Source organism: Patiria miniata, unplaced genomic scaffold, assembly GCF_015706575.1.
Source record: "Patiria miniata isolate m_02_andy unplaced genomic scaffold, ASM1570657v1 HiC_scaffold_5, whole genome shotgun sequence".
Lineage (NCBI taxonomy): Eukaryota > Metazoa > Echinodermata > Asteroidea > Valvatida > Asterinidae > Patiria > Patiria miniata.
Window position 1 is genome coordinate 12,801,475 of NW_024037072.1, and position 25,721 is coordinate 12,827,195.

At 38.8% G+C, this 25,721-nt stretch overlaps 1 protein-coding gene across 1 annotated transcript in view; it reads right to left on the bottom strand.

Moving 5' to 3' along the window:
- Positions 1–317: 317 nt before the first annotated feature.
- LOC119742067 (tyrosine-protein kinase CSK-like) overlaps positions 318–25,721 on the bottom strand; it is a 29,349-nt gene continuing 3,945 nt past the window's right edge. Inside the window, exons 2-11 of the mRNA XM_038218085.1 lie at positions 22,963–23,098; positions 12,124–12,346; positions 11,056–11,149; positions 9,358–9,423; positions 8,015–8,117; positions 6,900–6,984; positions 5,915–5,988; positions 4,922–5,117; positions 3,458–3,544; positions 318–2,047 (exon numbers count right to left, since the gene is read on the bottom strand). Of these exons, the coding sequence (XP_038074013.1) occupies positions 1,841–2,047; positions 3,458–3,544; positions 4,922–5,117; positions 5,915–5,988; positions 6,900–6,984; positions 8,015–8,117; positions 9,358–9,423; positions 11,056–11,149; positions 12,124–12,346; positions 22,963–23,042 (1,215 nt within the window). The 5' untranslated portion in view covers positions 23,043–23,098 and the 3' untranslated portion in view covers positions 318–1,840. The remainder of the gene's footprint in view (positions 2,048–3,457; positions 3,545–4,921; positions 5,118–5,914; positions 5,989–6,899; positions 6,985–8,014; positions 8,118–9,357; positions 9,424–11,055; positions 11,150–12,123; positions 12,347–22,962; positions 23,099–25,721) is intronic.

Consider the following 25,721-nt stretch of genomic DNA (forward strand, 5'->3'; position numbering starts at 1 on the left):
AAAATGCTGGTCTTGTAGTCTGGTTCCCTGACCTTACTTCAGATGAACTTGAGCAATTATAAATGTCGGGGAATTGTCAGGTCAGGGACCCTGACTAGCTGGCTTGCACCCGTTCACGGATGTGTAACCGACAGCAAAAAAAAGGGGACTAACTAAAATTTGTTAAATTGGGGCAGTCAGGTTTTTTTCCAACGTTGGTCAGCCGATCATTGTTGGCAATCGATACAATTCCACTTTTCTTGAAAATCACAGGATGCTTCAGACTGTTATTCACTTGCAGTCAAGTAAGGTATTTCATAATAATTTGGTAGTTTTTAGATGTTTGCATAATGTTGTACATGTATATTGCCTTAAAGGAAAGCAAGGAAAATTCCTGATATAGCCGATATTCATGATGTACAAGGTGGGATATGAACCTGGGCCACTGCAGGTGGACGATGATGAAAGTACTACTGTACTATCATTGACAGTCCATGCATCAATCATCTCAATCTCAGTACATGCTAAGAACAGGGCCAGCCTGATATCTAAGTTAGTTTCGCTACAAAAACAATATTTTGCTAAGTTCTCAACATGAAATAGGAAAAGCTACTCAAATAAAAAGTCAATATTGACTTTTGAATAGAAAGTAAACATCAAACATTGCTTTATAGTTGATAAAAAAAACAGTGCGAGTGCATTTTGGGTTTTTTTTTTTTAAGAACAGAAATGAAAAAGTAACTGCTGATTTATAAGCACCGTCGATATATCGTATTACTCGATTAGTCGATATTACTTTTATATCAATATCGCCGATAGCAATTTTTAAATCATATCGAAATATCGAAACTTTCGATATTAAGGAATGATATCGTACTTATCGAAAATGCATCAAATGATCTTCGAAATAAATCTCCTGTTTGTGCTTTTACTTTGTGTTTAACATTCGCTGTATAATGAAATAAAATTTGGTAGCAAGCTGTGCTGCTCTGCGTTTGCTGGAGTTTGCGGTCTCCCTAATGTGAAACCTCAAAAGAAACCGCCCGTTCTGGACAAACTCTCAGTGCTGAGATTTGGTTTAAAAGGTTTGAGCAATATGCTCCAGAAAAAAAAAACACGGAAAATTGGGACTTCAGATTTTTTTTTTTTTTTATCATAGTGCACCTACATTTACATGGGATAATCGATATATCGAATATTCTCGATATTGAATTTCCAATATATTGATTAATGAAAGTTCCAATATCGACGGTGCTTATTGGTTCAAAATCTTCAAGCTAGTCTTTAAAACGGTTAAAGAGGAAGTGATGACCAACTTATTGAAAAGTTTTCTGTTCCTTGTTTGTGTGTTTGAGTTTAAAGCAAACACTCTTGATATAAAAAAAAACCCATCACATTGGAACAGCAATAAAGACTGTTTGCAGAATGACTATCTTTTACAATGCCTTAACAATACAGAGGCACGTAAATCTAGAGGCAAAATAATGAATTTTTAAACTGACGTTGATGGGGAAATGACAGCACAAAAAGCTCATGTAATCGTTTTGTTTTTGGCTTTTATTTGTTGGGAATTTCCTGAGGTGCATTTCAAGAAGAATACAACTTCCAACGTTTCTGTGAATGAAAGAGTTCACGGTGCACCCTGGAGCATTCTGGGTCTCACTTGTGGGGAAAATAAGTAACAAAACAGTAAAAAAAAAAAAAAACACAGCTGCATGTAGGGACATGCCGTAGAAATGGTCAAAATAAAGAGTCTTCTCAATCACAAAACGCACACATTTTTTTTGATCAGACTGGCCGTGTGTCAAGTTGCATCAGAAGACCAATAATTCCACGATTTGATGTCTGACCTTTCGGCCTTCTAAGACGCTGACTCCATCCCTCGCTGTTCTTCTTTTAGTAAGCGCCTCAGTTCCATTACTCTTGATTCGATCTGGCGAAACGTTGGTCTTTTTTCTGGCTGTAACTTCCAGCATCTGTTCATGACGTCATAGACGGTGTCGGGGCAGTCGTCAGGCGGCTGCATTCGGTTACCGTCTTCCACAAACTTTATGACGTCATCTGCAGGCTAAAGTTTGTCAATAAAACAAACAACAACAAAAAAAGACTTAGAAAGCACTCTATCTTGTCTCTTCTCCTGAAGACGATCAGAGCATACTGATCGGAACGTCAAGTTTTACAACCAACCGAATCTTTTCAGAACCACCCATCTTCCAAAAAGAGATTTCCACATGGTGTTACCGCACACCTTCACTACTTAAAGGTACAGTCCATCATTTGTAATTTGTGCATTTTGTTTGTTTGAAGCAACAAAAGTGCTCAATATCTGAAGAAGGATGCTTAACAACCAATCTGATGAAGTTTCAGCTTAGCTTCAGCTGCATTTTTCGAGAAAAACAACATTGAGGATCTCGATTTCAAATCAAAAGTTGCTGAATCATGTTTTGAATTGGGCCTGAATTCAGCGTCCGAGACACGTTCCCACTGAGCCGATTGCAGCTAAGCGATGTCGCGCACCGATCCGGCGAATTATAGCAACCGTGTGCGCGTGTGCGTCGTGCCAATGTTTGCGCGCGCTTCGCCGAATATCAAAACGAACTACTAGGTTGAATTTCCTACAGTGCGTCTTAAGAAGCACCGTTGGAAAGGCCTTCTTTCGTTGATTTCTTCAAAATGACAGCTTGCCATAAAGAATAATTTCACAGGGAGTTTAGTCCCCTTACTATCTTTCAACCAAGTATGTTTTTCAACAATAATTACGCCAGTTATTTTTTGGATAGCTGCAAATGATGGACTCGGGCTTTAATTCTAATGAACTAAATTTTGGCAAATTATGGGATATTCAATAAATTTGGAGTCCACTTTTTGTCCTGTCCCTGTAAAATCTGACATGGACTATTTACTAATTCTAATACACTTTTTAATGCAGTCGTCCTTCAAGAGTGATTATGAATAGCAAACTACCTACCCAACAAATAAAAAAAATTGTTTAAAGTTATTCTTAATGACACTTAACTATAACTCATGTACAAGTCTGTTCTTATAATGCACAACTACTCACGTGGTCGTGACTGTCAATCAAAAAGGATTCCCATTATTTTGTTGAATGTCAGTTGGTGCACGGAGCGTTTTATAGCATGCGGAACACCCAATTTGTGAGCAGTACAGTGCTAACCCCAACGCGACATGAGTGACCTCGTGACCCAATTTTCCACGACTGCAATAAATTGGTAACTGGTACTGGTCAATGGAAACCTGTAGCACATGTTGTTGCGAAGGCCTACGGAGAAAGGTGATTGGTTGCCAAAGAAGGCATGTGCTGACGTTTGTTACTAACCAACCAACAGAGAGATCTCTTGAGCTGCTTTCTGCAGCTAAAATGTCACATTGTGGACCCTCAATTTATTGAATGAACCAAATGTATTTTAGGACAGGAATCTAAAACACCTAAAGGAATCTCAAAAGTGTTTGGACTTACCACACGAGGGTAGGGTACTCTTCCAAAGGAGTAGAGTTCCCACAAGAGAATGCCATAACTCCAGACATCGGACTTGGTGGAATATGTCTACCAAAAAAACCCCAAAAAACATATAAAACTGTATGAACAAACAGATAAAAATAATAATAATAATGGTATGCTGAATTGCGAAGGATGCGGCTACAACGTGGTCGGGCCGCTGGCACGTAAAGGCGCCTATGGCTGCCGGCCACATCGACCCATATATGACCACTGAGCACAGCCTGAGATCGAAAGTGTTTGATTTTTCCGGAGAGAGGAAAACGGGAGGCCCGGAATAAAACCCTCGTGGCACAGGAGAGAACCAACACACAACTCTACTCACATGCGATCCGTGGCCAGGATTCGAACCATGGTCACCTTGGTGAGAGGCGAGCGCTTTACGCACAAGCCATCCATGCCACCCATAGAGGATCAGTTCGAGATGGGGTGTGCATAGGAACCGCGTATCCCAGTACTCGACCGTTGATGTCAGGAACCAGTTCAAGATTATAGGATTGGGTACTCATACCCAACTTTGCAAATAACTTAGTAACTTCTAAGGCAATGAAAAAGGTTTTGAATGCCATTTGTGGGGAATTTTCAAAATGAAAACCAGACTACACGGAAAACCAAAAACAGATTTCTCGTTGTATGTGCATTTTAATGCGCGACAGATAACGCTCTCAAAAGTTGCAGTTCAAACTGCTAAGCTATGGGCTCTGTGCGCCAACGAAAGAGGGCGCCTTTTTACCTAGCAACGACGTCCCATGCATGGGCGGGACATTTAGCTGGTTGACTTGCACCGTTCCATGTGTGTGACGCACGTACACCGGGGGATTTGTACTATGTACATGCAGTGGTACGGCCGCGGTTTGCGGCAAAATTGCAGTCAGGCAAGATGGCGTCGGTCGGTCACCCCCAACTGTACTTTGTTTGCCGGTGAGGGGATACTTGTGAACGGAGCGGATAAAATCCTTCAGACAACTTCTGAGATTTCAATTTTGGGGTTGGGCTTCTTTACCCGTGTTTTACTTCAATGGGGTTCCCGTACTACCCGTAAATGTACACCACTAATTTCAATGCATCTGCTTTCTCTTGAATTGCAAAAATAAGCTGTAAGAGTATAAAAATTGCTGTACATGGTATAGCAGATAGGAAGTAATTTCAACTTTTGTTTTAGCTTAAGGTTTGAAGAATGTGGTTCTGTTTTAGTGCGTATGTCCCTAAGCAACTCACTTTATCATAATAACTATCCTTTTCATCCCATCTTACCCTCACTCTAGTCCCTCGTCAGGTTGCTTTTGATGAATGAGATGTTATAATTTTACAACAAGGACCAACACAACTCTTTCTAAACATTTTGGGGTTTTTTGGACGTCTTATAAATCACTCATCCTTGTACAATGATCTCTAATTGGGCCGGTGCCTAAGTTAGGTACTTACTTTTTTCCTGACTGCCTCCGGGGCCGTCCATTTGACAGGAATCTTGGATTTCTCGGCCTTCTCTCTGTCATGTTGAGCCAAACCGAAGTCTGAGACTTTGGCGACGTCTTCTTCCGATACCAGGATATTTCTGGCCGCAAGGTCTCGGTGGACAAATTTCCTCTCTTCAAGGTAATTCATTCCACATGCTATATGCCTGAATAAACGGGAAATAAATTGAAATAACATTGAAAATATGAATGTGCCTTGTAACTTCCTCTCAATATTTAAAGGGCCATGGCATGAATTTTACTTGGGAACATATTTTGTGCATTTTATACTTGTCTTAAATGTATGAAACTATTAGACATCCCTTTTTGGTTAAATTTATTGAAAAGTGCACTTTTTAAAACATTAAACATTTCCCATGCTTATCCTGACAAATGAGGCTGCTATTGCTGTGACGTCATTTCAGGAAGACACTGTTCAGTTTAGGGGTTTTCTGTTCAAATTGTGAACCCAAAATTTGCTCATTGAAAACATTTGTGAGAAAATTTTGCTCATTGGCTTACTGTCATGTACTGAAACAATGAATCACGAAAGAAAAGAACATTTACGACAGCAAAATATCCCAAATTCTGGCAAACATTGGTGCTGAAATAGCTGGAACATTAAGGTTTCTGCCTAAAATGACATCACACTTTTGCTCATGAACATGGAAATTTGCATCACCATAATAACCAAAAAAGGCACCAAAATGCCTTAAAAATGGCAACATGAAAATGGAAAGTTAGGTTAAATGGGACACAAAGGTGTTTTTCAAGGATTGCATTAAAACAATTACATTACATGGGCCCTTTAAAGCGTTAGTTGAAAATTCGTCAGGACACCTTAAATAACATTCTCCATCCTTTGGGAAGATCTTTAGGCAGCAAACATAGTTTCGTCCACGTCCAACTTGACAGCCAGAGTTGTCATACTCTTCATTGCTAATCAAACTTAATTAATACTTACAAAGAAAAATTGATTTGGTCGAGCTGTCTGATAACTGTTCTTCCCCTGGATCTCAAGTAGTCTAGTAGATTACCCTGAAAAAGAATCAAGTATTCCAGCTCTTTTTCAATTGTGACTTTTGAAGTAATTCTCGATTCAACAAAGTAAGTCATAGTAAAATAGAAGCAAATGCATTAATCACCTACATATTAAAACAAGATGATACAAGACGACTAAAGCTGGTCACAAAGCGCACAACATTCTATCCAATTGATTCAGAATGGTTCTTGTCATGCATGTGGCCTATGCAATGGGCCAGATTTAGCCGTTCATTGGCATAACGGGGTGTTTGTTCTTCAAACTTTTTGGCAAAGGCGAGACATGTAAGCAAGTCTAATTCACAAGTGACAGTCAGTGAGTCGGTCAATGAGTCAGTCAGGTACACAGAGGACGATGGGCTAGCTCTCGCCAGGAGGCAGCAAAATAAATATCCACTAAAACTCCTGATATGGAGTTTTACTGAGGGGATAGAATGACTGGTAACGGTAAGAGTAAATATCAGGGTTCGCCCTTTATTTTATTTTTGTTTAAATAGCCAGCTGGACTAGTGAAACAGACTCTTATCTAGTCCAAGGGCCTTTTCACTAGTCCGCAATAGAAATTTTACATTTTTGAACCAGAATGTCATAAACAGCAATATTATTTACAATAATTTTGGCTTGCCAGGCGGACTATTAAAGGAATGGTTCTGACTAGTCCGCCGCTGTTTTTACTCGCATTTGGCGAGCGGACTATCGCTAAGGTCAAACCCTGGTAAATATGCGTTTGCACCTTGTGATAAGTTAACTCTTTTGTGAGTTTATATTTTTCTGAAAAGAAACAAAGGGAAACTCAATGTTTCATGTGACACAGTGCAATGGCAAACTACTAGTCTCATTGCTGACTTCATCGTGCTGACCTTTAATCTTTTGTGACTGGTAACATCATCATCTTTATTTGAACTCACCTTGGACATAAATTCCAGTACTATCCATATGCTAGTTCCAGGTGATACGCCGATCAACTGAACCAAGTTGTCGTGCCTTAATTGTCTGCAAGGTGACACAGGCCAGAAAAAATTGTCATATAAGGCCACAAAAAAATTATTCGGTCTCTGGTCAGACAAAGTTTGAGACTGAATGGCAAAAAAACTGTCGGTAGATTTTGGTTGATGCATTGTGTCAAGTTCATAGGCTGTACCCTGCACTGTTTATTACCCATACATAACTGAGTCCTGCATTATGCACGATATCATCTGCACTGCTTCTGAATGTCATCGGCACTGCCTCAACCCATTAACAGTGATTGGTGGAGGATTTTGAAGGATTGAGGCAATGGTCACCGCTCCACAGAACAAATTCAAGAAATAACAAATGACTTTGGAGGATCGAAGCTAAATCCAATTTGCATTTGGTGGCAATTGAAAAATTTTGCAGGATTTAGGATGGTTCCTACTCAAAAGGGCCTAGGGGGTTAGGATTAATAAACTAGTACTGGTGCATTTGTGGCGCACGAGCAATGCAAATTTTACAATGCTGATTGTCCGTAACTGCTATCTGCCCACACAATTGTACTTTAGATTAGTTTTCAGGTAAAAAACACAGTTTGTAAGTGCTACAAATTTACAAATTAAAAAACTTACTTCACAATTTCTGACTGAAAAGTGCAATGATTACATACGGTTACAAGGATAGCTACATGTAACTGTATCCATACGCGGTTAATGAACTTAAATTTTAATTTGATCAAATAACAATATTAAAAGGACAGGTCCAAAGTCTCACTTTGGATCATAATTTGCATGGGGAAGACCATTCAGTTAAAAGTTTCATGTTGTACACAAATAAGAAATCTCAATTTTGTGTTAGGTTTCAGTTTCAGTTTCCATGGCATTGAGTTATGTTACAATGTGCACCAGTACTAGCTCTGAAGACAGCACAATTAACTGTAATAGATTTTATTACGACCCTTCCTGCCTTAACAATTTAAACTCGATCCCCGAGGTGACATGGCTACCATCAATAAATAAAGTTATAATTATTATTATAAACATTTTTTTGGTGCACAAGAGCAAGAACTTACGTCATGATAGATGCTTCAGAAAGAAAGCTCTGCGCCTGAATCTTGTCATCTTTCGTCACTTTGATGGCCACGTCTTTCCCCATGTACGTTCCCTTTCTCACCTCTGCAAAAGGAATAAAACAAGAATTATTTAGGTCAAATTGCTGACCGAATGACTTGTTGCAAGTAGCAAGTATTAAGTCACAAGAAGCATGTCATGTAATGGTCTTCATATGTGATGCGATCAAGCTAAATGAGTCGTTTGTCGACCCTGGTCAAAAATTTTTATTACAGATTTGAAAAGAGCACAATCTCAGCATTACTGCTGTGAAAACTGCATGCTGATACCATCTTTAGTTCAAAAATTATGGAAGTCGGAACACCAAGAGATGTGATGAAGTGATGTGACGAAATAGCCCTATTTTGGCCTGAATCTCCAAATAAAAATTCCCGACAAACGACTCATTTAGCTTGATCACATCACATATTTCTTATTTTCACAACTCAAGGAGAACGTACGAAGACTAAAGGATTTTTTTTTTTCACTTTTGGCGATTCCATCGTTACAGATCAATTTTAAAACAAAATAAAATACTTGCAGTGAAATCAAATTTTATATTTTCGGTACAACTCTAGCTTGGGCCTTAATGAATGACATTGCATGGTTAACTAATGAATTAATTGATAACATAGAAGCAGTTTAAGCGACCGTTATGGACGTTACGCATTCAGATATAGGTTTTGACTTTCAGCACGAATTGACAAAAGTCTGTGAAGTTTCTTGCAAGAATTTAACCCTAACCTTCCCATTCCTCCACAATCGTCTTTGCAATATGGAGGATTTTGCAGGATTGAAGCTATAAGGCAAAAATGTACCCAGTATGGCTGATTTTGGAGGCTGCACTGTGTCAAGGTCTTGGGCCGGACCTTGTGTTGTTTATGTTCAGCCGTGCATAAATTTAGGCCTAGATTATCACTTCAAATCCTCTGCACTGCTCCAGGATGTCACTGGCTCTGCCTCAACATATTGGCCAAGATTGCTGGATGATTTCGCAGGATTGAGGCAGTGGTCACGTCTCCAAGGACCACATTCAAGAAATAATGGAGGATTTTTGAGAATTGAGGCTGTATGCAATTTTCACATAGAGGCAGTTGGAGGATGTTGCAGGATTGAGGTTGCATCCTAACAAAAATAGATAACTGTGGCGTGGTAGATCTCACTCTATATAAACTCTACCACATAATATCTACATGAAAAGAGCCTTATCTCAAAGATGGTCCCAGTACAAAAGTGCTACACTTTGGTCAAGGTGAAAAACTAAATTCCTCTCAAATTCCTTCAGACTTAAAGATAGAGAAGTTACCTCCAAAGTTGCCTCTGCCGATGACTCTACCAGATGTGATGAGCTTCCTATCAATAGACCAGCCAGCTGGAGAGAGGAGAAATTCGAAGAGACACATACAAATATATAAATGTTTTATCCTTTTTTTGAAATATTTGTACACGTAATTTAATCCTAAATACTAAAGTGTTTCCTCAATTTAGTGGAAACTAGATAATCTTCTGTAATTTGAAATTATAATAATAATAATAACAATAATTACCCTGGATTAGACATTTGGGAGACATCCCCATAGACTTGTGCACAAAAAAATTTTAATTTAAAAGTGCCCTAACTCGATATTCCCTTGTCCTTTTCCACGAATTTTGGTATGTTTACTGATTAGACCAAGAGCAACAAATATAACCTAATTGCGACAATAAAATTGTGCCTCTAAAGGGGGGCTGTGACATTAGGGAGACATGAAAATGTCTCCCTTATGACCGATGTCTCCCACCGTTCAAAGAAATTACAATACCCTGTCTCCTTAGTGGTACTTTTACGTGTATAATGTGGTACCAAAGGTCTCAAAGCGCTTCACAATTATTACCCCTGTTCATCAGACCATGAGACCAGTTTTTGCAGCAGCTCAAGATCAGCGTATTGTAGTCTCTACCTTTACAGGTACCCATTTATACTCCTGGGTGGAGAGAGGCAATTGTAGTAAAGTGCCTATAATAATAATCCTAGTGCTTATATAGCACTTTCCATCGTGTCAACAATCTCAAAGCGCTTTACAATTATTATCCCGTTCACCAGGCCATGGGACCACGCGGCAGCTGATATCAGCGCTCAATCAGTCTTTGACCCTCACGGTTACCCATTAATACTCCTGGGTGGAGAGAGGCAATTGTAGTTAAGTGTCTTACCCAAGGGCACAAACACCAAGTTCCTGGCAGGATTTGAACCCACGCACCATCGTGCGGGAGTCAAACACCGTAACCACTGGACCATGGTGTTCTGTCTTGCCCAAGAAAACAAGCACCATGTTCCCCGTCAGGGTTCGAACCCGCGTACCACGGCAAGAAAAACTGTAACCATTGGACCACAGCGTTGCATATAATATCTCAATGACAATTGATACTCAATTAATTTTTGAGCCGTTTGATGCATTACCAAACAGAAATGGAGCAAAATCCCGATCAAAAAAAACAAAAATGACGATAAAAATGAAATAATGCATTGATATGGTAATTCACTTCAATTCATATTATTTTTTTTTTTAGCCCTAACCTCTATCCTCCAAAATCCAGGATTGACGCTGAATGGCAAAAATTATTGGTTGATTTTGAAGGATGCACTGTGTCGAGTTCGTAGGCTGTACCCAGCATTGTTTATGTTCAGTCCTGTATAATAGTCCTAAGACCTAATGACATCACCCTTTGGTTAAATGTGCACTTTCCTATGAGAGCCAGTTGGGACGCATCATGTATTATGCTCGATATCACCCTGAATGTGACCTCAACCACAGTAATTGATGGAAGATTTTGAAGGATTGAGGCAATGGTCACCCCTCCACTGAACAAATGCAAGAAACAACAGATGATGTTGGAGGATTGAGGCTGAACCCAATTTTTACATGGTGGCAACTGGAGGATTTTGCAGGACTGAGGATGGTTCCTGGCCAAAAGGGCCTAGGGGGTTAGGGTTAAAGGATTTTTTTTGTGGTTTAAATCTTACCTTTTTCAAATTGTTTGGAATATCCGTCACCTCCAGCTTTATTGACAGGAGTAATGAGACGGCTTACTAGTCCATCAGCATCCTCTGTATAATGCTATTGGGAGACAACAAATATGACTTAGGTTAGACAAATGCTTCACGAAATCCAAAATACACAATATTCCCTTCAGTTGATTCCGAATGGCTATTCACGGGAAGTCTTTTCGTGCAATTAGTCTACACAATGAGCTAGACTTAGCCTATTCATCGGCATTGCCAAGGAATCCTATATGATAGCACTGCCCAGATCAAGTGACAACTGACATTTAGTTGTATAGGTACAAAGAGAACACTAGGCTGACTCTCTGGGACCAGCACCCGATTTCATGAAACTCATCGTAACTTACGATGCATCGCAGCGCTGCGACGCGTCGTATCTCTACGATGCGTCGCAGCTGCAACGCGTCCTGCGATCCATTTCACAAAACACGTTGTACGTGCGACGCGTCGTATGTGTATTTATAGCACAACTCGGTGACTGTTTTAGGTATTAAGTCAGTGTACAGTAAATAGTCGTCTGATTTTCAACAAAGAGTCATCGGATCTCAGCTCAAAATTTGTTAAAACGTAAAACAAAATGGTGGTCGTGCGTCGCAACTTTGAAGGAAAACAAGCTCTCAGTGGACTGTATAGCTACTTTGAAATTTCAACTGCGATATTCCAGTCTAATTCATAATTAGTCAATGAGTTTTCTATTTACAACTTTACACACATTGCCTTGGTATTATAATCTCGTTTATGTAATGTTTATGGCATTAAACTGGCTAAGAAAGGGACTTTTCTTTTTTTTGCGATGACCACTAGAAACGTCATAACTTGCGACGTGTTTTAAGCTGTTGTCAAGGAACTTACGACGCGTTCAACACATCGCAACTTTCGTGAAATGGTGTTGCACGTCGTAACTCAAGTTGCGACACGTCGCAGCCCTTCGTGAAATCGGGTGCAGCAAAAACATTAAAAACCATGACGTCCGGCAACGCATACATGTACATGTATAAAACAAAGTGAAGAATATTTCCACCAACTTACAGCAACCAACTCCGGCAACGAATCAAAGAAGACTTCCTCGTCGATAGTCAGTTTCCGTTGATGATCCTTTATCACTCGATAATGTTCCACTCTGTTGTCGGTGCAAACACACAGTGTGTAGTCTCCCGGGTAATGCGTGCTCTCCCTCACTAGGAACGACCCGGTTACCCATGGCTCCAGTAGCTGTTCGGCTTCTTCCCTCGTGATTTTCCCGTGAAACCATCTAAAGAAAGGGAGAAAAGAAAAAAGTGCAATATAAGACATTGTGTTTATCAAGTATTATACATAAAATCATTAATTAAAGTACATAGCTCAGCCTATCCATTATTACCCTGCTCATTGGCCCAATAAAATATTCCAAATACCATCTCAGCTCCTCGGGGAGTATACAGCTCAATGCTGCCATTTCGGTGCAAGGCAGCTAAAATCAATCACAAAAACCATCTGTGCCCTCACAGGTACCCAGTTACTCCTGGGTGGAGAGAAGCAATGAGTGACAAAATGCCTTGCCCAAGGGCACACGCACCATAACCCCAGGCTGGACTTGAACCCATAACCTGCAGAATTACCTGCGGACTGCGAGTTCAATGCTCCAGACCACAGGGCCATGGTGCTCCACAATTCATGATAAATCCTGACCCAGCTAAAAAAAAATATGCGTTAACTGACCAAGCTAAAAAAAGCTAACATAGGACGGGGAAACAAAATCTTTTGAGCTCAATTTTAGCAAAATTCATGATATGGTGTATGCATGCCAATAATCAAATATTAAATGACCACTCCCCCATCAATGTTTGTGGACCCCCCCCCCCCCCCCACCCAAAATTTCTGATAAACTAAAGACATTCCATAATAGATGATGACAACAAGAGATATCCCATGAGATGATAAACCCTCAAAGGTACAAAATTATGTCAGTCAGAAATTCGGTCAATCCAACTGTGTATTTGTATTGTTAATAGTTTTACTGCAAACTGTGCAACTTGTATTGTCATATTTGAAACATGTATTTGTCATATTTGAAAGTATAAATATCTTACACGCAAGTTAGCTCTACATTTACATGTATCTTGCATGCTGACCAGCCTACGCTGTCTTCAAATTTTCACTGCCACATTTTTTAACATTAAAAACAAACATTCATTCTAACTTAAAATATTCTTCAGTGTTTATCAGTTCTAGGACATCTGCCGAACACACCCAAATTGTGAACATCTGTAGGGAAATTGCCTTTGACAACAGATGAGGAACAATAAGGCTTGCAACCACAGGAACACCCACTCTAATTATAAATCATACCTGATCTCTGTTGACATAAAAACTACTAATGGGTTTACAACAGGAAGGGAAAGGATACCATGCGTCATGGAGGAAATAACGAGCTCCAACTACAAACATTCGTTTTTCATTACGGTTATATCCCTGAACAAAAATCCATATAAATATCATGTTTTAAGAGGGTTTGTTATGAGAATATATATTACATGTATGTATTACAATGTACCAATTAAAACAAAAACATTTTGGTTTCTCTGGACTATCAAAAATATTTTCACTTTTGTAAAACTATAATTCTTCCAACATTACATAGCAAATTTATCAAAATTTGACAATTATTTTTTCATAAGAGTTTTTTTTATGTCCACAAACAAACTAAGGGTTTTCAATTTTATTGTAATCTGAGTTCTAACATTGTAATGCTTAAAACATGTACACATCAGGGCCCAATTTCACGGTGCTGCTAAGCTCCAAAATTTGCTTAGTACAAAGAAAGACTGGCTTATAAAAGCAGGTTACCAGCCAAAACTCCATGTGATTTTCATGCTAAGCAAACAACAGCTGAATACTAATCACGAGCAATATACATTACGTGGAGTTTTGGCTGTTAACCTGCTTTTATAAGCCAGTTTTTTTTTGTGCTAAGCAAATTTTTGTGCTAAGCAGCGCCGTGAAATTGGCCCCAGTTGCTTTCCATACACTGCCAATTGACAAGACAGAGGGGTCCCTTGTGCAGTCAGTTCTTAATTGATTAAAAGGTTGTGCACCTGTCAGCAGGTTGATGGATACAACCGGATGTGGTCTCAAAAATGAGTAATGACTATCAGGCATACAACACTGAATTACATTGTACATGTACATGACTTACTAGATACATGTACTAAGGTACATTAAGAGAACATCAGACATTTTTGTAGTTTGTTAAGGATTTCTCTTCTCTATGTAAAATACATGTACATGTACACTGGCTGATGAGTTAACATTCATTAAAGATATAGTCCATCATTAAAGATTTGTGCATTTTGTTCGTTTGAAGCAACAAAAGTGTTCAAAATCTAATGAAGGATACTGAACAACTAACCTGATGAAGTTTCAGCTCAGCTTCAGCTGTATATTCCGAGAAAAAAAGCAGTCTAGGATCTCAATTTCAAATCAAAAGTTGCTGAATCATGTTTTGAATTGTTTTGAATTGCAGCTACATGTATACGCGATGTCGCGCACTGATCCGACGAATTATAGCAACCGCGCGCGCCTGTGCGTCGTGCCAATGCTGGCGCGCGCTGCGCCGAATAACAAAACGAACTACTAATTAAAATGTTCCTACGGTGTGTCTTAAGACGCACCATTGGAAAGGCCTTCTTTCGTTGATTACTTCAAAATGACAGCTTGCCAGAAAGATTAATTTCACAGGGAGCTTAGTCCACTTACTATCTTTCAACTAAGTATGTTTTTCAACAATAATACGCCAGTTACTTTTTCGGATGGCTGCAAATGATGGACTATAGCTTTAACGCTAACGTACCTGAATCCATCAAAATCCACACCCCTGTTTTTTTGGAGGATTTCGGCAGATTCAGGATTCGGCGGATTCAGAACAATAAGCCCAGCGGTACTGCTGGATTTTGATGGATTCAGGATGCCTCCATATTGAGCAGTTGGGGGATTTTGATGGATTCCGGATCTCAACACTTAAGTTTAACTCCTTGGCTATATGTGTTTGGTGTGTAAGATGTATGCACATGTACATGTATAAGGATGAGCCAAAAGGGTACAAGCTGGAATGTGAAGGATTCAGGAAGTTTTCCCCACAACTTCCTTGCAAAATGTCTTTGGCTAGATGCAACTAAATGCAAATGATCTCTGGACTGAAACTAGTCCCACTTCACTAAGAAAATTGTCCGGACTTCTGAAAGTAAATAATTTACTCTGCTTGCTGTGCGAATTTGTCAAGAACCTTCCAGAGCTCTCCGCTTTGCAGGAAACAAATGAGACATTCAATATTAAAGAGGCACCATCCTCCCAGTTCAAGTATTAATATTGATCGAGCTCTACTCCTTTACCTCTCCCAAATCTACTTTAACCTCCGAGTGTATTTAAAAAGATCAGGAAGGACTGTAGAGTTATTATAATGAACATACTGCAAACCCAACGATATCAAGCCACAAATGTAATAATGGAATGAACCCGTCAAATAAGAGAATTTAAACTTGTTAAAAATGGATCATTATGCCACTAAAAGTAAAAGTCCTTGAAATATCTGTCTTAGGTTAAAGGGAATATACATCATTTGCTTTTGCTGTAATTTTCAGAAATGGATGGAATTGGGGGGTTGGAAATATATAGCAAATATAGTTACACTGACTTTTTTGAGGTTTTGGGTTCGAAAATGCTATAAAAACCAAGAAAAATAATCATTTTCCTGTAGTCTGGTTCCCTGACTCCATATAAGAAGAAACAGAGCAGTTTACATACATTGGGGAATTGTAAGGTCAGGGAACCAGTCTAGCTGGCTTGTACCCGTTCATAGGTGTGTAATCGATTGCAAACAAGTGCGATGGTCAACTGGGGCCAGTATTTGAAAAAAGCCAGTTTTTTCCAACGCTGGTCGGCCGACCAGTGTTGGAAATTGATACAAAAATACCACTTTTCTTGAAAATGACAGTATACCAGGTGCCATGATTTTACAGAATGCTTTACACTGTCATTCACTAACAGTCCAGCAAGGTATTTCAAAATGATTTGGTAGTTTTATTTTTGATGTTTGCAAATGTTGTATTCTCCCTTTAAAGGTAATGTGCCGGAACAACATTTGCAAACATTAAAAAATGAAACTACATACCAAATTAGTATGAAATACCTTACTTGATTGAATAGTCTACCTGTAAAGCATTGTGTGAAATTGTTGCGCCTGGTATGCTCTACTATGCCGTAATTTTCAAGAAAAGTAGAATTTTGATTCATTTTCCAACGATTGTTGGGCCAACCACTGTTGGAACAAAAACTCGGCTTTTTTTTCAACTGCTACCCCCAATTGTCCAAATTTAGTTAGCCCGCATTTTGTTTGCAATCAGTAACATACCCGTGAATGGCCATAAGCCAGCTTTGGTTCCCCAATGACCTGAAAATTCCCTGACATCTTTAAATTGTCCCGTTTCGTCTGAAGTGCAGGTTAATGAAACTGCACTACAATAGCTTACAATAGTTTTCTTGAGGGTTTGCGCCATCTATGAAAACAAACTTAAAACGGGTCAGTGGAACGATATTTGCCGTAAAACATTTTTAAAAACCTACTTTTGAAGTGACTGCTCTCTTTAAAAAAATCCGTCCATATACGGTCCATTTCTGAAAATTACAGCAATTTTAATGTTGAATACTTTAAAGGTAGGCCTACAGACCATCATTTGTAATTTGTGCATTTTGTTCGTTTGAAGCAACAAATGTGCTCAAAATCTAAAAAAAGGTGCTGAACAACTATAAATCTGATGAAATTTCAGCTCAGCTTCAGCTGATTGTTCCGAGAGAAACAGCCTTCTACGATGTCGATTTCGAATCAAAAGTTGCTGAATCATGTTTTGAATTGGGCCTGAATTCAGTGTCCGAGACACGTTCTCACTGAGCCAATTGCAGCTACATGTCGCGCACTGATCCGACGAATTATAGCAACCGCGCGCACATATGCATCGTGCACGCTTGCGCGCTCTTCGCCGAATACAAAAATGAACTACAAACGGAAACTTCCAACGGTGCATCTTTAGACCCACAGTTGGAAAAGCCTGCTTTCGTTGATTTCTTCAAAATGACAGCAGGCCAGAAAGACTAATTTCACAGGGAGTTTAGTTCCCTCACTATCTTTCAACCAAGTATGTTTTTCAACAATAATTATGTCAGTTACTTTTCAGATAGCTGAAAATGATGGACTATAGCTCTTTAAGGATCAGCCTCTAACAGTATTTTACAGAATTTCATAATGTTCAAATCAATATTTTTTATATAACTTCAAATGCACTTTGCAAAATCTGTAGTTTGTTAATAGAACCTGAAGTGCCTCTTCACATTTTAGTCCTTTACATGTTTTATAGATAGTCCATCCAATGCACAATTTAATGAAATTTGTGCAATACTCATTATATTCTCAGACAGGAAGCGAATGGACAAGCACAGGTGCATATTATTACCTGTAGTGTAATGAAGGACACTATACAATGTAGAACAGAGAATAACTAACTACAGGTATATACCGTAGTGACTCATCTCGTAGCTCCACGGGAAATGTTTCATTCCTGGTCCCCATCATCATTACACATCTAATCATGACTTATCTGCATGGGCACCAGCTATCTCAAATTACCTTGACAAAACATTCTTCAGACAGCGTGTGAACATTTGGGTAATTTTAGACCGCCGTCATAAAATAAAACGAAGGCTAAAAAAAATCTGTACTTAGTATGGTTTTTGTAATTTTCTTGTGTTGTTTGTCCCAGAAATCTTTGTTTTCTTTTGAAAGAAGGACATAACTAAACAAATCCAAAGCATACATGTACATACATACAGGTATACGTCCACGTAATGAAATGACAATTCAACTTCTGGTTAAAAACAGGTACATTTAGTGGTGGGATTAATTATTTTATTGTTATCATTATTATTTATTTCTGGTAATGAAACCAAGGATTCCTCAAAAGTGCCCTAGGTACTGTACTGCTGTGTGGGGCCGGCGTGTGGTAAGCCTAGCGTGTGGGTATCCCTTTGTTTTATGCAAACGCAGATCCACGAACGCCTTATCAGTGGTTTTAATGGATAAACAAACAATGCAATTAGTCGTAACTAGTCGACTAGTCGCACTATTTATTGATAGTCACCGCGAATTTCAATAGTCGCCCAGGCCTACACTGTAGTGTGCAAGCCTGAAGAAACCTGTAGAGAGGAGACAATGAGGAGAAATTACAGTTCTAGAGGTGGGAGGAAAGCCCCAGAAGAATATTCCGGGAAAACCCCACGGAATCAGGCAGGGACTGAAAACCCAATCCACATATTGGCCCGGGCAGGATTCGAACCCAGGTCACAGCGGTGGAAGGCGAGGAAAGTACCCCTTCACCAACCTGACTCCCAACATTTAGATTTTTTTAAATTCGGTTTGAATTCACCTATTTGGGTCGGATTTTTGAAACCGGATATTCGAAACCAACCCTAATTAATCCAAAATTAAGCCCTCCACCTTTTTTTAGCACAGGCTAAAGAAAACAACTGGAACATCTCCCAAGAAGACTCTGATATCTCCCACCACTAGTTAAAATTCATTGGGTGAGGGGGGGGGGAGCTGCTATGAACAGACAAAAGCATTCATCTGATAAGTAATAGGCCTAATGGAACAAGCAGCAACATACATGTAGTACATGTACCTGTATTTGGATCAAAGAGGAAATCCATTGAATTAGGCTTTGGTAAAAAAAAAGTGTTGAAATGAAATTCTTCTCTTTTCATCCTGTCCACTGAACCACATTCACCACAGGTCAATCTAATTCCATTATTTAAAAATATACCATTGAAAATCATTCACAACTTCAATACAATTCCTCCAAACGGAACTTCCTCATCATTTTAGTGTATTCACCTTTTGTGTCCAAACTAACACACTAAAGGTACAGATTCTTTATTATGGGGAAGTATTTTGAGAATTGTGCAGTTTTACTCTACTTAGGGTGTTTGCATCAAATGTCAAATTTCCTGATACTACTTACAATGTACACAAATATGTGGGACTCTCCCTAGCATAAATTTCAGCATTCAGTGTACCGTGACAATTCTGGGGCAAAACACACTGGTACAAGTACCGGTATAATGGGAGCATATTTATAGGTCATTTTCAACACTTTTCCTTTTTGAAATGTACATGTACATCCATTGGAACATACACTACCGGTATAAAAAGATAAACTAAGTACCGGTACAATAGCGGTACATGTACATACATGCATGGTGTACATAAATGAACTACATGTAAGCTTTTTGGTACAGTACACACATTTTGGGGTGTTTTTTTTTCAATCATATTTTGCATGTTCATAAATTGTTTTTTATTTGTTTAGGATAAGGCCAAAAAAATTGTTCTGCTTCCGATTATGGCATTTGAATATAGGGTAGGTAGGTAGGGAATTTGGGGGTTTTTTGAAATTTTTTTGTGTATGAAAAATGCGGAGGTGTCTGCGTGTAGTCAAGAGTAAAAAGTAGTAATTGATGGTTTGGGTGGTTTTTTTTCTCAGTTTTCACAAGAAAAAATTAGGGTAGGGGCTGTCAGAATAGGGTAGGGAGGGAAACCGGAAGCAGACTTTTTTTTTGTTTTTGGCCCAACTATGTTTCATTTTCATATTTTTCATAGTGTTTTAAATTTGCTTTCCTGTTATAAATTGATATGAAACTGTTTATTACCACACGGGGAAAAAGAATCATGAAGAATGAAGTTTTGAACAAAGGGCGAGGTTCTCACAATTGAAAGGAACTTTAAAACTCCGTCTTTTACACTTTTTCCAGTTGCAGCACCATCCTTGACTTTTCTCAGCGTAATCATGAACCTGATCAAAGACAGCCAGCGCCTGGCTCAGAGTCTCTAGAGGACGTACTCTACAGTACCCGCGAATGTCATTTGCGATATTATCACTTTTCTGCCCAATAAATCTTCGCATTACTAAAACCTTCACGTCAAACGATTGTTCTTGAAAAAATATCCAACTTCCCCTTTCGCTTTTCTTTCTCAAACAAATTCACTTTTCTCCCTGAAGAATATGTGTGGAAAGTCAAAAAGGAAAATGGATATTAGTTACTACATACATGTACGGTACATTACAGATATGAATGTAATTTACCGGTTTTTATTTTTAAATTTTTTTTGTACCAGTTTTTTTGTACTTTCAAAAGAAGAGCAATCAGATATATCTGAGTACTTTTCTTTTGCAAGGACAAAAAAATCTCATTGGAACAGGACTTGAACTCTGACCTCTAATTTGTCACACTTGTGTACTACCAAATGAGAGCTCTTGCCAAATACATACACTGCTGTTTTATTTGTCAATTCGAGACACTGCACTCTTAAAGGGAATGTACATCATTGGTTTTTGATGTAATTTAAGGAAATGAACTATTTGAGGGGTTAGTATATATTAAATATTGTTACACTGACATTTTTGAAGTTTTGTGTTCGAAAAGATTGGAAAAACCAAGAAAAACAAAAATGTTTAAGTAGTCTGGTTCCCTGACTCCACAAAAGATAAAATGGATCAATTTATAGATGATGGAAAATTGTAAGGCACGGGAACCAGTCTAGCTGGCCTGCACCCATTCATGAAACATGTAACCAATAGCAAACAAAATTTGGACTGACAAAATGGTTAATTTGAAGCAGTAGTTGAAAAATAGTTAGGTTTTTCCAACGCTGGTCGGCCGACCACCGTTGGAAATGTATACAAAAATACCATTTTCTTGAAAATTACTTCACACCAGGTGCCATAATTTTACAAAATGCTTGAGACTATCATTTACCAACATCCTAGTAAGGTATTTCGTAAAAACTTGGTAGTTTTATTTTTCGATGTTTGCAAATGTTGTATATTCCCTTTAAGTCATGTTACTTAAAGCAGGGTAGTTAGGCATTTGTAAACCTAAAACAACTAGTTACGTATGTGTAACTACATTGTAAGTACAGTAATAGATCATCTGATGCAAATTACGCAATGCACAATGTGCTCATACTGTCACCTACATGACCTAAATCTACTCTCTTAAAAATACAAGGTTTTTAATCAATTTAAATGTTTCAAAGATACGTGTAGGAGTTTCTGTTTCTGTTTCTGGGCAATTCCATGCAAAAGTGGACATGGATGGAAAGTGGAAACTGTATAAAAACTTCAAAACTACAAGCATCGAAACATCACATGTGGTGTCAAATTAACGGGGCCAACAAAATCTTTCATTTGAGTGGTGTGGATTTTGTTTGGGTAGTCATTTTGGCGCCTTGTTTTACAAAAAAAATGCTTAACATGCAAAATGTGACTGTTATTGAGAGTTTTTGTGTTTAAGGCAGAGAGAAAGGTTCATATATTATAAGAAAAGAGTTTCATTATTTTGCAGTTCATCAAAATCAGATTTTATGCCATGTTAGAAACCAGGAAGAGGAAGTAACGTGAGTGATGTAACATGAGTGACGGTACCTCCCTGTACTCTAATGTCCCTTGCATCTAAATTATACACTTATTTGATTCAAAATGGGTTTCTATATCTGGCTATGGGTTGAATGAAAGGTAAAATAATGTTACTTCTGTGTTGCAGGCTGCAGTTTGAGAAGACTTTAACAACAAACTTGCAGGACAATTTTCCATGTCCTTTTTTTTGTAACTGGTGAGTGACGACCAACAAAACACGTTTTCAAAAACTGAATGAATGGATTGAATTTTTCTTTCCATTTTTGAGTACCCCTTACCCCAAGGTTGTTGTATGACTGGTTGGATTCAGCTTGATCAAATACTTTTGAAGCAGTGAGAGGTCAAAGTAGCCTCATGGCATATAAATGTAACGTGAGCGACGGTGCAATTGCCCTTCTGCACATGTAAATACAGTCTACACATACATTGTAGTACTTAACAATACATACATGTAAGTGTACATACATTTGTGTAGGAAAATCCAAATATTTCATCTTTGCAGCTTGTTCTTGCAAGCCAGCTTCAAACATGGAAGAACAAAAGCTTGTGCAACAACAATGCAAAGAACTATTTGTGACATGGAACATGTATACATAAATCAGGCATTTTTGGTAAAATATAGACCTTGCTCTTTCAAACGCCACATTGTTACATTGGATATTCCAAAGCGAAGTTATTTTGAAGTTGGACTGTCCGAAAGGTCACACTAATTTTGTGTCAATTCATAACAAAGCCTTAAACACAGCGTCATGCCAGTCTCTTAAAGTGTTTTTTTTAAACCCTCAGTTTGGGCATATTTCATTTTAGTTGTGTAATCCCAGTAACAGTTAGAAATTACAGGACAGAGTTTCGAAGCTGAAACTGTCATTCGCAGAGAGTTAAAAAAACCAAAACTTTAGCAAGTCCCGATGTTGACGTCCCAATGTTGAAATCCCAAACGAAAGGTTCCAACAAACTTATGGTTGAGTTGTAGCCATGCATGACACTACTCACGGCATGAGATAAGAACAACTCCCTTTGCCAGTAGACAGGTCTCCACCGCACTGTTTTCCACCAGTCTTCCCCATGCTAGAAAAGTCTACACTAGTCCTAGTAGGCCTAGTATCGTCCACCAATGATCCGTTTGTCTCATCAGGACACTGGTCAGTCTTGTGATGTCCAATAGTTAGGACACTGTCCACCTCCCCATGACGAGAATGAATAATCGACTCGATACCTACACAGTCAGCTATCCACCACAACCCCCCTATGAACTGCATCATGGTTGACAGGAAGAAGGAAGGGGGAAAGTGGAGGAAATCAGATTAAAATTCCAGGGGGAAATGACAGAAGGAACAGATGATGACTGACTAGGTGAGCGCTGACTTACGGTTTGTCGTCAAGTTTGACTGCGTCTCTGTGAGGGGTTTCGTCCCAACGCGTTACCCAGTCATTGCCGTGCCTGCTCATACTTGATGGCCGTGTCGTCCCTCACCTGTCAACATTGGGATCCTCCGAAAGGAGTTCTGGGAAAACATTAAGAGGAAGAATTCATTGAGGAAGGTATTAATTTCAAGTGATTCATTCTGGTTTGTCATGTGACACCTACATGTAGATATATGATACCTGTGAAAAGTTGAAAACCATAGGGAAAGATTTCCATACCTGGACATCACTTGTCACCCTGTGCACAAACCCTATGAGGCTGGTCTGAAAAATTTCTAAGTGTTTTCTCAGTAAATGCTTCCTATATTTTCCCGGATAAATCTAATTTTTTAGGACAAACATGTAGTACCATTTTCTGATGACTACAGGTCACTTCAGGGAAAGTTATTAGTGACCAGGTATGGGAATCTTTCCAAACAGAGTGTATCTACACGTACGGATGTTTGGTAAAAGTTGTGAAAACAATTCACATGGAAGTATTGTTTTTAAATGCCAGCAGCTGTCTTCGAGCTGCAGCCATGGGAAAAATTCGCCTACCCAATCACCACTTTTTTTCAATCAATTTTCTAGCGCCAAAAGTTAGATCTTTTATGGTTATTCCCTCCACTTTCCCTCCTCTACTCTCACCCTCTCCTTTCCTTAATTTCTATTTATCAATCAGTCACTCACTTCTTCGAGATTCGAACCTCGGACGCTTGCTTGATACACGAGACTCTTAACCGCTAGTCCGCGCACGATCGCTGTTGCAATGATCAATCTTTGGACGTATTTGAAGTATCCATTGAAATAAACTAAATATTCATGAGAAAATAAATATTCATAATGACGTATTGCACTATCATGCGACGTCATGGTTATCGATGTCATGCGTATAACGTACCGCTGTTCCAGACACTTCAATCAGTTTTGACCGGCTGCTTCAACTCAGATCTGCACTACATGTGCATGCAAAATGTGCTCTAAAAACACATTTTTACTAATTTTTTTCGCATGTCCACTGTTTCCTGGATTCCTCTTGGTTGAAATCACAAGGTGAGGTGAAAATTTGGATGTTTGGCAGCAGGTAAGTGGTGATCGGTTGGCCGAATTTTCCCCAGCCATGGATTGAAAGATCCCTGGTTCGAATCCTCCAATGCCCATTTTTCATCGAGTATTTTTCTTCTCCAAATTTATAGTTGGGAATTTTTTAATTTCAGGGAAAAGTCTAATGAAGAGTCCGAGAACCTAAGTGCCTCGCAGTGATTCCATCAAAACTACTGACACAAGTTCTCAGAGCCCACTCACAGCAAATTAGCATTAGGAAGTATAATGCCGGTCACGCCAAAATATCCACTACGTAAACTGAAATATTTATGTGTTTGATATTTGATGGAAAAAATAAAGTACAGTTTAGACTTCACAACTGACATTGTGTGGACAAACATGAATATGATAAAAAGCTAACTTTCAGCTTTCTCAAGCCCAAATTCAGATATTTTTTACAAGAGACACCATGATGATACTGCATCCTTTTTGACATTACGGAAAAAATGTTGCATCCTGACGACACTTTTTTCTTCATATATTTAATAATAATATCATCTCAATGACGGTCATTCATTGCAAAAACGATGATAAAAATTAAGATATGAATCTGGGACTGGGAAACATTTCCAATTTTGTTAGGAAATACTTGGAAAATTTTCTTGACTTCTCCATAGACTTTGTACACAATCGTGGAAGTGGCGTCAGGTTGCAATATATTTTCCGACATTAGGCCTATTATTTAAATTTCAATTTAAAAAAAAATTATAATTAAAACAAATTTATTTGCAATTCATAATTTACCTTTTTTAATAGGCCTACCAACAATATCATTATCAAAAGTGAACGTGATTTTTATTACTAATTACTAGTAATTACAAAATAAAACAACATGATTTCATTGCGTAAGTATTAATGGACAAACTAAGACTAGATACTTACAGGTACTTACAGGTCCTCTTCTGATGAAAGGCCTTGTGTGGCCTCTAGGATCAGATCTTCATAAATACTAGATTTGAGTTCTGTTGTGCGCAAGCCTAGTGTGGAGGTGGATACTGGGGTGTCTATGTCATATTTAAAGGGGTGTGAAGCCCACATCTTATCCAATCTGCCCTCAAAGGACTTTGTACTAGGAGCTGAAACCACAACTTCTGGTAGGCTATTCCATGTGTCAGTACATCGATGCACAAAGGAGTACTTTCTGACATCCAACCTTGTCCGGACCTTGTTTATCTTATACTGATGGCCTCTGGTCACACTGGAGCTTAGGGGGATGAAATTGGAGACGTCGTTGTCATACTTTCCACTAAGTATTTTATACATTTCTATCATATCTCCTCGTATGCGCCGATAGGCCAAGGTTGGTAGTTTGAGATGTTTTAGCCTTCCCTCGTATGACATGTCCTTGAGACCTGGGATAAGTTTGGTTGCACGTCGCTGTACATTCTCCATTTCGGTTATATGTTTCTTGTGACGTGGTGCCCAGACTTGGTTGGCATACTCGAGATGAGGTCTTACCAGAGCTTTATACAACAACAGGAAACTATCCTCATCCAAATGGTCGTACGTTCTTCTAATTAGACCCATGATTGAATTTGCTTTATTTATCTTTGTAGACATGTGACTTCCAAAGGATAGTTTATTGTCGATGATGACCCCAATGTCCTTTTCTTCCTTGAC